The sequence below is a fragment of the Sphaeramia orbicularis genome, chromosome 7, assembly GCF_902148855.1.
Source record: "Sphaeramia orbicularis chromosome 7, fSphaOr1.1, whole genome shotgun sequence".
Taxonomy (NCBI): domain Eukaryota; kingdom Metazoa; phylum Chordata; class Actinopteri; order Kurtiformes; family Apogonidae; genus Sphaeramia; species Sphaeramia orbicularis.
The window spans coordinates 13343540-13358191 of NC_043963.1; the positions used below are offsets into that span (position 1 = coordinate 13343540).

Here is a 14652-nt window from a genome sequence, read left to right on the forward strand (position 1 = left end):
TAAAAGACATGACAAACTGTGAAGCTGAAACTGAAGCACTGCAGTACTGTTTATCTGTCAAATGTTCATTGTGGTCAGTTTCAGATGCTGCAGCTCTTTCATAATTCATAGTTTGAGTTCTTGTTTGTTCGGTATTAATTGTCAGCCTTGTAAATCCAAGCTGGACTGACTGTACATATCCTGACCAAGGAAAATCCAATTCTCACTTTGTGTAGTAATCTACACCTGGCTTTTCTGCCTCGGTCCATAATAATATACATTATATAGACTAAATGTGGTCTAAAATTAACGTTTATTTGTAACATAGTATAGCAAACTATTACATGATCAAAAACAATTTAATTTTAGCAAAAAAAAAAAAAAAGTCTCCATTTTGAATGTCTGGAGTCGCCGGAAATTTGTGATGTTAAAATGGGGTCATGAGCCAAAAAAGGTTGGGAACCACTGCTTTATGTTCAAATTACATCAAATTACAGCAATAATAATTATTATTGCTGTAGCAGAAACCATTTTCAAGTGTTTCGCACTGGAAAAGTGGCTCCAGCATAGATTTTCTCTTACGTTGTAACATACATTTGCATGCTGTGCAAAATACTATGACCTGTTTTTGTGTACATCAGGTATTGGTTTGCGCTGTCTTCTGCAGATATTTTGGTCGGCAAATGAGCTGCATTTTTCATCATCTTGCAGGATTTTTTCGGAGGCTCGCGTTTTACCTTCTGTGGATGCGCGAGCTGATGATGTTGCGTGTCTCATATTACATCACCACCTGTGTCAAGTTACAATACAATATCTTTTAAACTTTATGTGGGCAAATGCAGGGATTATGAAATCATGGGAGTTTAGCATATTTTGCATATTTTGCACAGAAATATGCTATTATTGTGGTGAATATATGCCCTTTTTGAAAAAATGCAGACCCCCACTATGACTCCAGACCCCATTATGAATTATGCCAGGGGTGTCAAACTCATTTTGGTTCAGGGCCCATATTTAGCCCAATTTGATCTCAAGCAGGCCAGACCAGTAAAATAATGACTTAATAACCTATAAATAATGACAAATCCAAGTTTTTAATTTTGTTTTAGTACAAAAAATCCCCAATTAAATTATGAAAATATTTACATTTTAGAAAAAAAGATGTGAATAACCTGAAAAAACAGAAATTTCATTTGAAAAATTAGTGCAATTTTAACAATACTATACCTTGACTTATTATTTATACATGTACATTAAACACAGTGTTGCATAACCATTTGGTAACAGGCAGAATATCGTTAAAATTTTGGAGTTTGGAACTAAAATTTAAACAATTTCTATATAATTTCTATACATCTCTTATTATTAACACAAAACATTTAGTAACAGGCAGAATATTGTTAAAATTGCACATTTCGGGTTGTTCTTCTTTGTTTATGTTTATGTATTTATTTGCATTTTATTGTGAAAAAATAGTTTTGTAAATGTAAATATTTTCATAGTGTAATCTTATTTTTTTCACTTAATTTTTTTCTACATAATTTTTCACAAAGAAAATTTGTATTTGTCATTATTTATGGGTTTATTGTGTTATTTTTACTGGCGATCATACTGGTCTGTATGTGGAACCTGAACCAAAATGATTTTGACAACCTTGACTGTTCAGGTTAATTTTTGCACTTTCATCCCACGGGCCGGAATGGAACCTTTGGCGGGCCAGATTTGGCCCCCGGGCCACATGTTTGACACCTGTGAATTATGCGATCACATAATCATGTTTTTCTGGCAGGACTGAAGATTAGGGGATGAACGAGTTGGAGTTTTAAAGGCTGATATAATAATAGCTTGGAGCACAAAAAAGGTGCCAAATTTTTGACATTATGCATTGTTGAAGTGAACCATCTTTGACTTGATTAGAATCTCAATCACTGAACTGAACATGTAAGACAATATACACTCACTGGCCACTTTATTAGGTACACCTGTTCACTTGTTTATTGTGAATATTAAATAGACTGACCACACAACAGCATATCATTGTATTTAGGTATGTAGACATGCTCAGGACAATCTGTTGAAATCCAAACTGAGCCTCAGAACAGGGAAGAAAGGGGATGTAAAAGACTTTGAATGTGGGACGGTTGGTAATACCAAACAAACCGGCCTGAGAATTTCAGAAAGAGGCAATTTTCTGGGTTTTTCACAGACAGGCATCTCTAGAATTTACAGAGAACGGTTCAAAAGGGAGAAAATATCCAATGAGCGGCAGTTCTCTGGGTGAAAATACCCTGTAGATGCCAGAGGTCAGAGGAAAATGACCAGAATGGTTTGTGCTGACAGAAAAGCAACAGTAAGTGAAATAAACACTGGTTCCATCCGAGGTCGGCAGAGGAGCATCTCTGAACGCAGTGTTTCCTCTGGAATTGATCTCTTGGTGTGGCGGTGTGTAATCGGTGGGGGGTGTGTGCATGGGTGGGTCCGTCTTTCTTATTCGGGGGTGGTGGTGGTGGTGGGGTGTATATAGGGTGGTGCGGTCCGTGCTGCACATACCTCACAATATAATATATATTATATATAAGCAAAGTGAAAGTGAAACTTACTACGTGTTATTAATTCCTCTACGTCTTCTGCTGTTGTGAAGCTCATTTACCTTTTCCCTATCTCCTGAAACTTTGCAAACTTTCATTTGAGGGGGCAGGACCAGACCCCCCAGAACCGGCCCTGAGGCCTATTATATATTATACATATGTATAATAAGTCTAATGTGACTGTGATGATTTTTGTATCAAATGTATGGTGTGGTGGCAAGGATTTTCAAAACCTTATCAGCGGAAATGCTAGCACAACACGTCAAACATTAAAGGAGATTGGCTGCAGCATCATATACACTCACTGGCCACTTTATTAAGTACAACTAGTACTAGGGTTAGGGTTAGGGTTAGGTGTACCTAATAAAGTGATGTTGAGTAAATATAGATGATTCAACATAAAATTTAATTAATCAATTAATGTGGTACTGGTATTAGTACTGGTCTAATATCTATCGGCTGCTATTGGTGGGAACTTTATCACTTCAATAAGTCAAACCAATTAATCAGTCTATACTATATGGACAAAATTACTGGGACCCATCACACCTTCAGTTTATAAAACTCCTCATTCTCATTGAAATATTATCATTCTAAAAATGTTACATCAGCTGTTATCAAAATTACAGTGATAATTGTCGAATCAATGCTTATTTAACTTTTTCTTTAAGTATTTTTCTTCCTGAGTAAGAGTGGGAGAAACCAGATGGTTACACGTAGTTTAAAATTTTTTATTTATGGTCAAAATATCACCAATATTCTAGCGGTAGAGCATTTGAATCATAAAAAAAAAAAGAAAAGTCAGTGCTGAGTAAAATAAAGTAAAAACTATAAAGCAATTTGTGTTTCCAGAGACAAAATTAACTAACCCTGAAGATGATATAACCATATTTATGGCAATGATATTCATCATGATATAACCTTATATTATTCCATTTATCAGTGTCATTTTACAGCCCAGCCTCTTGTTGGCAATAAAACACCAGAATTAATGGGCCTCAATATTTTTGTCCTAATAGTGTATCTGTAAATAGCACCGACTGCTCATTCATATTACTATTACATATGTAATACAATATGCACAATAGTATTACATATCTAGTGTGCAATATGTTTTCTAAAGGATCAGTGCAATAATAGAATGTGTGCTTTTGTGTGAGTGATGGGTTTCTGCTCGTTTTATAACTGCGTTTTTTTTTACCTGTTTTCATTTGTAAGTTTTATATTTAATTTTATATAAGATTTACAGACTGGATGGCACTTTTAAATCTCAAACTTGTTACAGTGACAATAAATATATTCTATTCTATTCTATTAAAATACAAATTTTTCAAAACATATTGATTGGAAATGCTGAAATAGTTTCAGTCTTTATTCTCTCTGACGTCGATGACACTACTATGAGCTGCAATTTCTCGCTTTCTCATAGTCGCACCTTCACGCATTTAACAGATCACACACAATGTACACCTCATATACAATTACAACCCCATGTGTCACTACAGCCTGGTAACTGGGTACCTGGTAACCTAGCAACCTACAGCCTACAACCTGTTTCAAGGTGCATGCTTACAGCTGGCCTCTCCACAGGCAGGCTAGTTTAATGCTGACTAAATTAGCCACAGCTAACAAAGCTGTTGTTGAATGTTGTCAGAGCTGGTCTGGACGGCTCTGGTTTTTAACTGTTAATCATGAGGACGGTGGATTCGCCTTCTCAGACATCTGCACAGCTGATTTTAATGTAGAGGAAATGACAAGAGACAACATATTTGGTCTCACTGAGGCACAGATGGACATGTATCAGCATCCATCATCAAGGGAGCGACCCTGGCAGAACATGGCTTATTTATTAGCCACTACACATCTACTGCTGAAAAACATCTGTGGTCATTTTTAATGACCTGGTCTAAAGAGAAACATGGTGTTTCTAGCTCAGTGTGAGGGTTTGTTTTCATTGATGTTAACATTCAACCTCATCTTCGTGTCTCATGTTATAGCAATAAAAATCTAAAATTGTGAGGAAAAAACAACAACAACGCAATATATAATATCAATATGTTTCCAAGCTCTGTATCTTAATTACACATTCCATTATCACAACAACATGAACTCCCGTTGATCATGTGATGGATGCAAAGGGCTGATGGGAAGCCAACAAAGCACCTTCAGAGAGCATCTCCATTACTCAACCTGGCAGGAGCCCAGGCACCAACAGGCTCTCCAGTCTGCATGCCAAAGTTCCTCCTCGCCCCCATTGAAAATCAGGCCGACAGGCCAGAGTGTCCCAAAGTAAAAATGACTCACTCCACTGACCTCGACAGCACAAACAAACAGCCAGGAGATCTGAGAGGGAGAGGCTGTGGCTTCGCTTTGGCCACATAAGCATGAAGTAGATGAGGAATCAGTAAAGTGATATCACAGCAAGTTGACATTTCTTCAAGGCAGACGCTATTTACACCCACTCTTATGTACATAACGGTCGAGACAAGGTGTGTGTCTGGAGCCAACCAGGCCGATTACATTAGGGAGTTGTGCAATACTTGTAACCGAGTGCACCGTCTTTATAGTAGAGTTAATATTATGAAAAGGTCTATTTTAACCAAAGTCTTCTACATACAAAGATAGTGCAGTGCTTGCATCAATAATTATATGAAACATTTCCTGCCTTAAAATAATATCATTTGGTAACTATCATTATTTCATCATTATCTTTAGTCACTGTATTTTTTCTTAGTTCTTATCTCCTTCACATGAGATCTGTGAGAGAGAGGCCTCAAAGAAAGTCGATTTTCCTCTGATCCACGTGTGTGACAAATGTAATTTCTTTCCTTTTATTTCTTTATTATTTCCGTCAGAATGTCGCACTGAGATCAAGATCTCATTTGCAATAGAGGCCCTAAGTACAACATCTTTTTACATGCACATTTAGAAGACGATTCAATCCAGAGGGCTGATTATCACACACATACATGAAGATGTAGCAACAGCAGAGCTCAATAAACCTTGAAGATGAAAGTCTGTCTTTCTAGTGTAGTTAAGATGCAAAATACCAGAAACACGTCTTCCTCAGTACAGTGTTAGTGTGAGGAAAACCTGTTTCTTCTGTGACACGGTACCACAGTGATGGGCTCTGGGCTCTAGTGAGGTGGCAGTTTGGAAAAGAGGAGCTTGTAAATGAATGTCCAAGTGTCAGTGTGTCTCTTAGTTGACCGTCAGTATTTCTGTACAGCTCACAATGACACGTCCAGTACCTATTCACTGTGATGAGATGCAGAGCAGTGGGATAGATGTGGTCCAGGGGTGTCAGGGTGGGTCCTGCAGTATGGGTGTACAGGTTGGATCATATATGGTTTTCCTGTTTTCAAAGCAGAAACACAGTCTGTTGTGGTAAACATATGGTCCAGGGGCCAAAACTAGCCCACACCAGTTTCCAGTCTGGTCTGCAGGATGATGTTAACGGTCAAGGATGTCAAACTCAGGGGCCACATACAGACCAGTATGAGCTCATCTGGGTCCGACCAGTAAAGTAATAGCATAATACCCTATAAATAATAACTATTCTGCCTGTTCATAATTATTTTGTGCCTTTGTAGATCCACTATGATCTGTAATACATGAGGCATAATACTGTTAAAACTGTACTTATTGTTCTGCAGAAATTTTAGGTTCATGTTTTTTCAGGTTATTCACTTTTTTTTGTGACAGGATAGTTTGTATATGGTTATTTTATTTATTGGTTTATTTAACAAGGACAAGTCAGCCCGAAGGCTATTTTTTCATCTGCAGTCCCTGGAAAGATGTTAAATTGTTACCCAAAAAAGTACCAGAAGGTTATAATAATACAAAAAAACATATAAAATATACATGTAAAATACCTTAACATAGACAAGTAGAGGACGAGTGTAGCAAAACAAAAATGTACAATTAATTACGCATCAAAGTGAGTAAAAAAAAAAAAAAACAAAAACACATTGCACTCAGAAATTAAAAAATATAACAGAGATATTTTCATTACTTCCGCCAAGGAGGTTATGTTTTTGCCGGCAATGGTTTGTCTGTCTGTCTGTCCATGTGCAAGATAACTCAAAAAGTCATGGATGGATTTGGATGCAAATTTCAAGAAATGTTGATACTGGCACAAGGAACAAATAATAAAATTTTGGTGGTGATCGAGGAGGGGGGGACACAACTGATCTGCCTTGGCGGAGGTCTGCGCTCTCCGAGTGAATTTCTAGTTATAATATAATATAATTTCACTTTTTTGCACTAAAGCAAAGACAAAACTTGTAATTGATATTATTTATAAGTATTGTAATAGTACTTTACTGGACTGGTCCAAAACATGTGAACTAAAATGATTTTGACAACTTTCATATTATCTTCAGTGTAATTTTTGCATTTCATAAATTCATCCCACGGGTCAGGCTGGAGTCTTTGGTGGGTCATGGGCTGTATGTTTGACACCCCTGTGTTAGATATTTGTAAAATAAGGTCATGTTAGTCTGTTTCTGTAGTGGGATGGGTCAGCGTTGCCTCTGCAGTGAACCGTGGGGCTGCATTGTGTCCGCTCTTTTCATAAAGGATGCTCAGGTGTTCGACTCCCACAGAGAAACTAACGGAAGTATCGATGCTTCTTTACTTTACGTTTAAATAATCTGCTCAGCTTCAATCATGGCTTACACGCAAATACTTCAGGGTCATTTCACTCTGTTAGGAGCATCCCAAAGCAAAAAAAGACTGTTCACATGCATTCTCAGATTCATTAGTGAGGCAGAGGGATGACACATGAATTGAAGCTTGGATCGCTGTAGTACAGGGTGGGGAAGCAAAATTTACAATATTTTGAGGCAGGGATTGAAAGACAGTGTATGACCAATTAGTTTAGTGAAAGTCATGAGAATTTATTTGCCACAAGAAAATTGACATAATAGAAAATGTTTTTATTCTATGTGTCCTCCTTCTTTCTCAATAACTGCCTTCACACGCTTCCTGAAACTTGCGCAAGTGTTCCTCAAATATTCGGGTGACAACTTCTCCCATTCTTCTTTAATAGTATCTTCCAGACTTTCTCGTAATAGTTTTGCTCATAGTCATTCTCTTCTTTACATTATAAACAGTCTTTATGGACACGCCGACTATTTTTGAAATCTCCTTTGGTGTGACGAGTGCATTCAGCAAATCACACACTCTGTGACGTTTGCTTTCCTGATTACTCATATGGGCAAAAGTTTCTGAAAAGGTATGGATAATAGTGTTAGGTATGATTATGACATCAATATATGTTTGGTTTCAAAACACTTGATGTAGTGCCTACTGAGAAAAAACAACTAAATGTTCATTGTAAATTTTGCTTCCCCACCCTGTATATTACATGCATCCTTTAAGTGAGGGAACCCCTGCACCACTGTGGTGTCAAACATGCAGCCCAGGGGCCAAAACTGGCCCGCTAAAGGTTCCAATCCGGCCCATGGGATGAATTTGCAAAGTGCAAGTTAGGGCATCAAACTCAAAAATAATATCATAATAACCTGTAAATAATGACAACACCATTTTTTCTCTTTGATTTAGTGCAAAAACATTAAATTATGAAAATGTTTACATTAACAAACTATTCTTTAATAATAATGTGAATAACTTGAACTAAATGAAGAAATGAAGAAAATTAAGTGCAATTTTAGCAATTTTCTGCCTGTTACTAAATGTTTTGTGCCTTTGTAGATCTGCTCTGTAATGCATATGTATAAATGATAAGTCGAGGCATAATATTGATAAAATTGTACTTTTATTTCTTAACAAATTCTGTTTTTTTCCAGGTTATTCACATCCTTTTTGTCTGGATAGTTTGTATATGTAAATATCGGCATAACTGAACGTCATTTTTTGGACTAAAACAATTCAGAGTTGTCATTATTTACTGGTTATCATGCTATTATTTTACTGGTCCGACCCACTTCAGATTAAATTAGGCTGAATGTGGTCCCCGGAAGAAAATGAGTTTGACACCCCTGCCCTACGCCATGATGTTTCTGTGTACGACAAATACTGACTCTTCGCTTATCCTGAGTTTTAGATGAACTGTAGCATCAATGCTTCATATGAGATCTGTGTTTAAGACAGGCCTCAAAGAAAGTCCATTTTCCCTTGATCTATTTGTGTGACAACTGTGTGAAATACTGGGCAAAATAAGCAGCTTGTCACTATTAACCCTTTATCGGGCAACAGACTATTTTTGGTAATTTCTGCACACATAACAAAACAGTGACAGTAACAGTTCCAGTGAGGACAGTGAGGCAACAATCTCAGATCCAATGTGGTCTACCAGGTCTGTAAGGTCCACCCCTGCATGAACACTGAGGGTAACTGCTTTGTTATGTTATGTTTTTACGTTTAATGTGTTAGGTAGAATACACATTTTGTCTTTTAATTCTACTTTCTTTTTTTAATCTAACTTATTTTTAGCTATTTACACTCTGCATTTATTTATTGATTTATTTATTTATTATTGAAGTGGTATGACTGTTTCTGTGGATCTCTCTCTCTCTCTCTCTCTCTCCCTCTCTATCTATCTACCATGAAGTAATGGTACTTATGTCAGGAATGATGTTCTCAGGGATAATGTGGATGTGGACAGGGGTCTGGATCAGCACTTATGTTGGTCTAATGTTCTTTAAGTGATGTTCTAATGTTCTAAAATACATGCTCCTTTCACCTTACATGTGTTTTTCTTGTATTTTTTATATTTACTGCCTCGATTTTTTATTTATTTTTTTTTGCCACTGACGGGTAAGGAACCAAATCTGGTAGCTTCATTGACCTTGATGTTCTATATAACAACAAAAAACTTCAAATTTCACAAAAGTAATAAAGTCATGTTATGTCCTTTAGTAACACACTAATGCCGCGTCTCTGCTACGTGATTTGTAATGATTTTATTTCAACTTTTTCAACCCACAAAACCAAGACATATACTCTTTATGAGTACAAACAAACCAAGACAACAATCACAAAATCACCTGGAGACCGTTTCCATTACAGGATACTACTGACTCTAGAGTATCTGGACGTCATAGTGACACGGTGCATAACTTCCGTGACGTCTGCTCAGAGAGTTGCCGATAAATTCGTCTGATTCGTGTTTTTTCGTCAGCCATAAAAGGACAGAAATGTCTGAACCTCCTTGATCGACCTCTGTGTAGTTTTGCGGGCTGCCATCATGTGGCTTAACCTGGGCCACCACCCCCATGTAAGGTACATATTGTGGGTCCTTCATCAAATAAAGTATCTGTAAATTTGTCATCGGAGTGTGTGTGTGTGTGTGTGGGGGGGGGGTATATGTATATGGCTGGATACATAGGGGTGTGTCCCATACACACCGCAATGGGTAATGACCGCAACTGGCGTGAAACCAAAATTAAAACTTAACTTCTGATGTCCGCCTCCCGGCTTCTATGCCTGTCTTTTACTACGCAGCTTACACAAAATTTTCACAACTCTTAACTTATATCCACTGGACCCCCTGGGAATCCTGGGGCCCATAAATTTGTCGTATTTACCCCCCCTTTACGCTGTGCTTGTGCTAGGAAAATGAAAGATACAGCCACTGTGGCTACATTAGTAGAAATGAGTGTAGCCACAAAAAGCCACAGCCAGTCTGGGTCCCTGCAGTGGGGCGCGTAGCGGACCGCGGCGATGAGCATAGCTGCCCCAGGAAATTTTGGAAAAAAACATGAAGTCTTTTTCCTGCATTCTGGTGCATTTTGAGCTTAAAAATATGTTCAATCTGGCTTCACTATCATACAAAAAATAATCATAAAAAATTAACTTAAATCAACATTTTCATCTAAACACATTTTATTTCTAGTCTAATGTATAACAAAACAATAAATGATAGACTTATAAATACAATTATTCTGACCACTGATGTTCATGAGATTCAATATGAGATTCAATATAAAATAAATTTACCAGTGAGACACCTCTGAGGATGATACCATACATTAGGGATGCACCGATACCACTTTTTTCCAGACCGAGTATGAGTACTTACATTTGAGTACTTGCCGATACCGAGTACCGATACGAGTACTTAATAATCCCATTCCAGTTCTTAGTTCCTTTTGTAAATGTGCTTTATTGTCGTTGTCATTAGTCTGACTGGAACAAAGTGCTGCTACTGACATTTAATGTGTTGGAATGAGCGTTTCTCAATTAATCCACCAGGGGGCGCCACTCTGAATTAACCATACTGGACAAATACCACAAAGAAGAGTAAAGTTTTTTGAGAAGAAGAAGAAGAAAGTCAGTAATAACAAACATGGAGACGACAGAGGCAACACTAATGTGATACTAATATTGCAGCGTTTTCGCTGGTAAGGTTTAAAAGCGAAGCTTCAGCAGGTAGAGAAAAGAGAAATAAGCCAGAAGTTTCGTTTTCACTTCCACTGGTGGTGGTCTGCACCGCTCAGTACCCCTCTGTGTCTGTGCAGTGTGAATTCGTAAAAAATCGGAAACGTTCGGGTGAGTTCGATCACTGTCGGCAGCGCTCTTCAGTAGTGGAGACCGCATTTGTTATTTTCCTTGGTTATTGCTCGGACATTTTCGATCAGAGATGTAAGTTGGTTGATTTTACTAAAAAATACCTTCGCCACTGTAGCTACACAGGTTGAAAACAACTTCGCCAACCAGGAAAATGCATTGCCAATGGTAATGTGGAGATAGGTTAGCGCAAGCCTAGCTTTACAGCGCTCCCGGGATTAGCCTACCGGTATATTTACTGTAAACTTCCAAATCAGTTGTTTTTAAATGGTGGGTTGCACACTGATGATACAATGATGCAGAGAAAACTCCCTGACCAATCAGTGGTCGGCAGTGTTAACACATCATGTTTTAGTATCTCTTCACCCATTTTGGATCCTCAGCTGAGCAGATACAAAAAAGTTTGTACCGGGTACCAGATTCCAGGTTCTTTTTAAGGTAATAGAAACGCAAAAAGGCCAAGTTGAGTCGGTACCATTTAGTGGAAACATGGCATAAGGTAGAAATCTTGAATTTCAGAGTACTAGCGGCATTGTACCCATGGTTCCTTGTACAATAGCGCCCTCCCGTGGTGCAACAGCGGCACTGCACCCAAACGCCCTCCCATGTCCCATGTTTGCAACATTGATCGGACATCGATGGGACAAACACCGAACACGGGGCGGGGCCGAAACGTGCATTATATAGTAGGATTTCTATAAGTGCCCTGTAAAGGGTTAAAGCTTTGGGAGTAAGATGTCAGTCGAGGCCGTCTTACCTCCAGAGTGTGGCGGCGGTCCACAGAGTAAGACCACTCCTTGACCCTCACGTACCCTCACTGGACTTCTCCTCTGGGTTTTGAAGTTCTCCAGGTCTGTTTACAAGAATATGAAAGCAATAAAGAAAAATCATCAATTCATTCCACACATAAGCCATAAATACACAGGAAGTAAACAGCACTCGCTACCTTGCTTACAGAGATTAAAAATAAATAAATAAATAAAAGCACTTGAAGTCATATCGGTGGCTGCTCAGTGATTCTATATCTGGTCAGAACACGGCCACAGACCACAGTTTAGCAGCGCGAAATGATGCAGAACTCGTGCGTGTTTTCATGGAACACTCGTGCTTTGTTTGCATAAATGCAGACACGCTGCTGTAAAGTCCTAAGCACTCCTGACTGGAGTAGAAAGCAATTCCTCAAGTATAAGTTACACATGAGTGAATTTAATTGGAACTGCATATTGTTATCACTTTCTGTGTTTCATCCTCAGCACACGGACCGGCAACAATTAAATGACTAAGACTGAAACATCATTTGCATGGAGACTGATTGCTTGTTGACAACCTGCTAAGAGAAAGCTAATAAAGACAGCAATCCTCCAACACTTGGCCCTTTTTTTTGTGTGTCTGCTATGGCTCCTGGAGATATCTGAGGCAGTGCAGCCAAATATGCCGCTGCCATATAATGACATAATCAAGACTGAATTCCAAACCAGGGAGAAAGAATGCAAAACTGACACCTCCTGTATACGCACACAGCGGGATGAGCCTCTGCATAATAAATACAATGGCTGATCTTTGCAGACATTCTGAGTAATGGAAAATTGCATCAAGCAGAAAAGCACTGCATTAACACAACTGCACATTTGTTGACTCACAAATTATTTAGCTCCTGTATGGCTTCAAAAATTAATTAGAAGATCATTAAGTTCTTTTCATATTTGGTGCAGACAGATTGGCTGGATGCATCAGTGGCCAATTCTAAATCTATGACTGATCCAAGGGTAACACTCTCATGTGTCTCGGCATGAGCACACAGAGAAGAGTTAGGGTCTCCATGAAACCATTTATAGATCCTTCTGGATCTGCTGAAACTCGGTAGTAAATGTGAATTTTTTTTTTATTTTTTTTTTTCATTTTTATGCTGGAAAATAATCGTAACATAGCTGATGATGCACAAGTTATGTCCCTTAACCCATAAAGACCCAGTGCTACTTTTGTGGGAGTTCCCAATGATTTTTTTCTCTATTTCTACCTTTTTTTTTTTTTTTTTTTTTTTTTTTAAATAATATTATCCTCTGTCCTTTGCATTTTTGGTGTAAATCATATATTTTCCTATATTTAATTCACAGATCATGTAGGTGTTCATGAAAAGTCCGAGTAAATTCAGAATTAATTAGATAAAAACTGAGATAATAAAAAAAAAAAAAAAAAAAAAAAAAAAAAACTTTTTCAGCAAAGATACCAATAACCAAATGTAAAAACAAGTGTCTCCATCCACTGTCATTGATCCAACTCCATGGGTTTTACTGGGGAATCAATGTTGTAGAAGATGACGGTGTTTCTACGGTAACTACCTAACTACTCTGAATGTCCAAATGGGTCATATCTAATGACCATGAAAAGATGACAAACTGTATTTTACACCAAGTATTTGCATGGATTGATAGGATTAGTGGATCAACTGGTATTAAACAGTGTAGATCTGTAAATGGTTTGCGTCACCGCTGGCTGTTTGGGTCTTTATGGGTTAATCTTACATGTAACTTTGCGAAACATCACATTCACATAGAATATTATTCCCCGACATGGACCAAAAAGTCATATTGCTGTATTGTTAGGGTGAATAAAGATACATAAAACAGTCAGGAGTTGCTTTTCTATTGATCCTCAAATTGCGCAAATATAACTTGCGCATAAAAAATTTGCCTACTGGAAAAATGACAATTTCGGCAAAACTCTCATTTTTCGACGAAAAATTTTTACACTGGCAATAGGTGGTTTTTCAGGTGTAGCAAAATTGGTATATCACACAAAACTGCAATGGACAGACCTTCCGCAATTGGAGCCATATGAATAAAAAAAAAAACAAAAAAAAAAACGGATGTTGACAGATGTTGCAACAAGCGAAGAGGAAGAGTTTTAAAAGAAAAATGGTGCGGTATGTGTGGACACACCAGGAGATGAATCATTTTATTTATTTATTTATTCATTTATTTATTTGACAATGCAGTCAAACACAGTTGCAGCTGATGTGATGCGTATAAAGTTTATAGCTAGTGCTAATTCTCAACTCCAGTCCCCGTTTGGGCTCCTCCATAACATCACAGTACAATATAAATATACATATTTTAAAACAATCATACTATACAATTCAATAATCCGGTGTTATATTTCTATGACATGAGGCATTCATTCACTCACTCACTCTCCTAAACAATACACACAATATTTACAGATGAGAACAGTTGTGTTTTGTCTTTAACCAGGTTTTGGTTCTGGTGGTGAACATCTTAAACTCTGAGATGGATTTTATTTCTGATGGCAGTGAGTTCCACAGTTTAACACTCTAACAGAAAAAGGATGACTGTCTGAAAGTTGTCCTGCAAAATGGGATTTTGCCGTTTAGGTTTGAGGAGCTTCTGGTGACTCTGTTGCTGTTTTGTCTCTCAACAAATCGACTGAGTGGTTCAGGTGCTAAGTTGTTTGCACATTTGAAAATAAACTGAAAACATAGGTCACTAAAGCTTTCAAATCTTAGCAAGTTGTATTTTTTGAGAATATGGCA

General features: G+C 37.7%; 1 protein-coding gene across 2 annotated transcripts in view; it reads right to left on the reverse strand.

The window, feature by feature from the left end:
- Positions 1-14652, reverse strand: part of cntn3a.1 (contactin 3a, tandem duplicate 1) — a 327610-nt gene that overhangs the window by 202669 nt on the left and 110289 nt on the right. For both annotated transcript variants that reach the window (XM_030139254.1, XM_030139253.1), the window contains exon 5: positions 11860-11955. In XM_030139254.1, coding sequence (XP_029995114.1) covers positions 11860-11955 — 96 coding nt within the window. The remainder of the gene's footprint in view (positions 1-11859; positions 11956-14652) is intronic.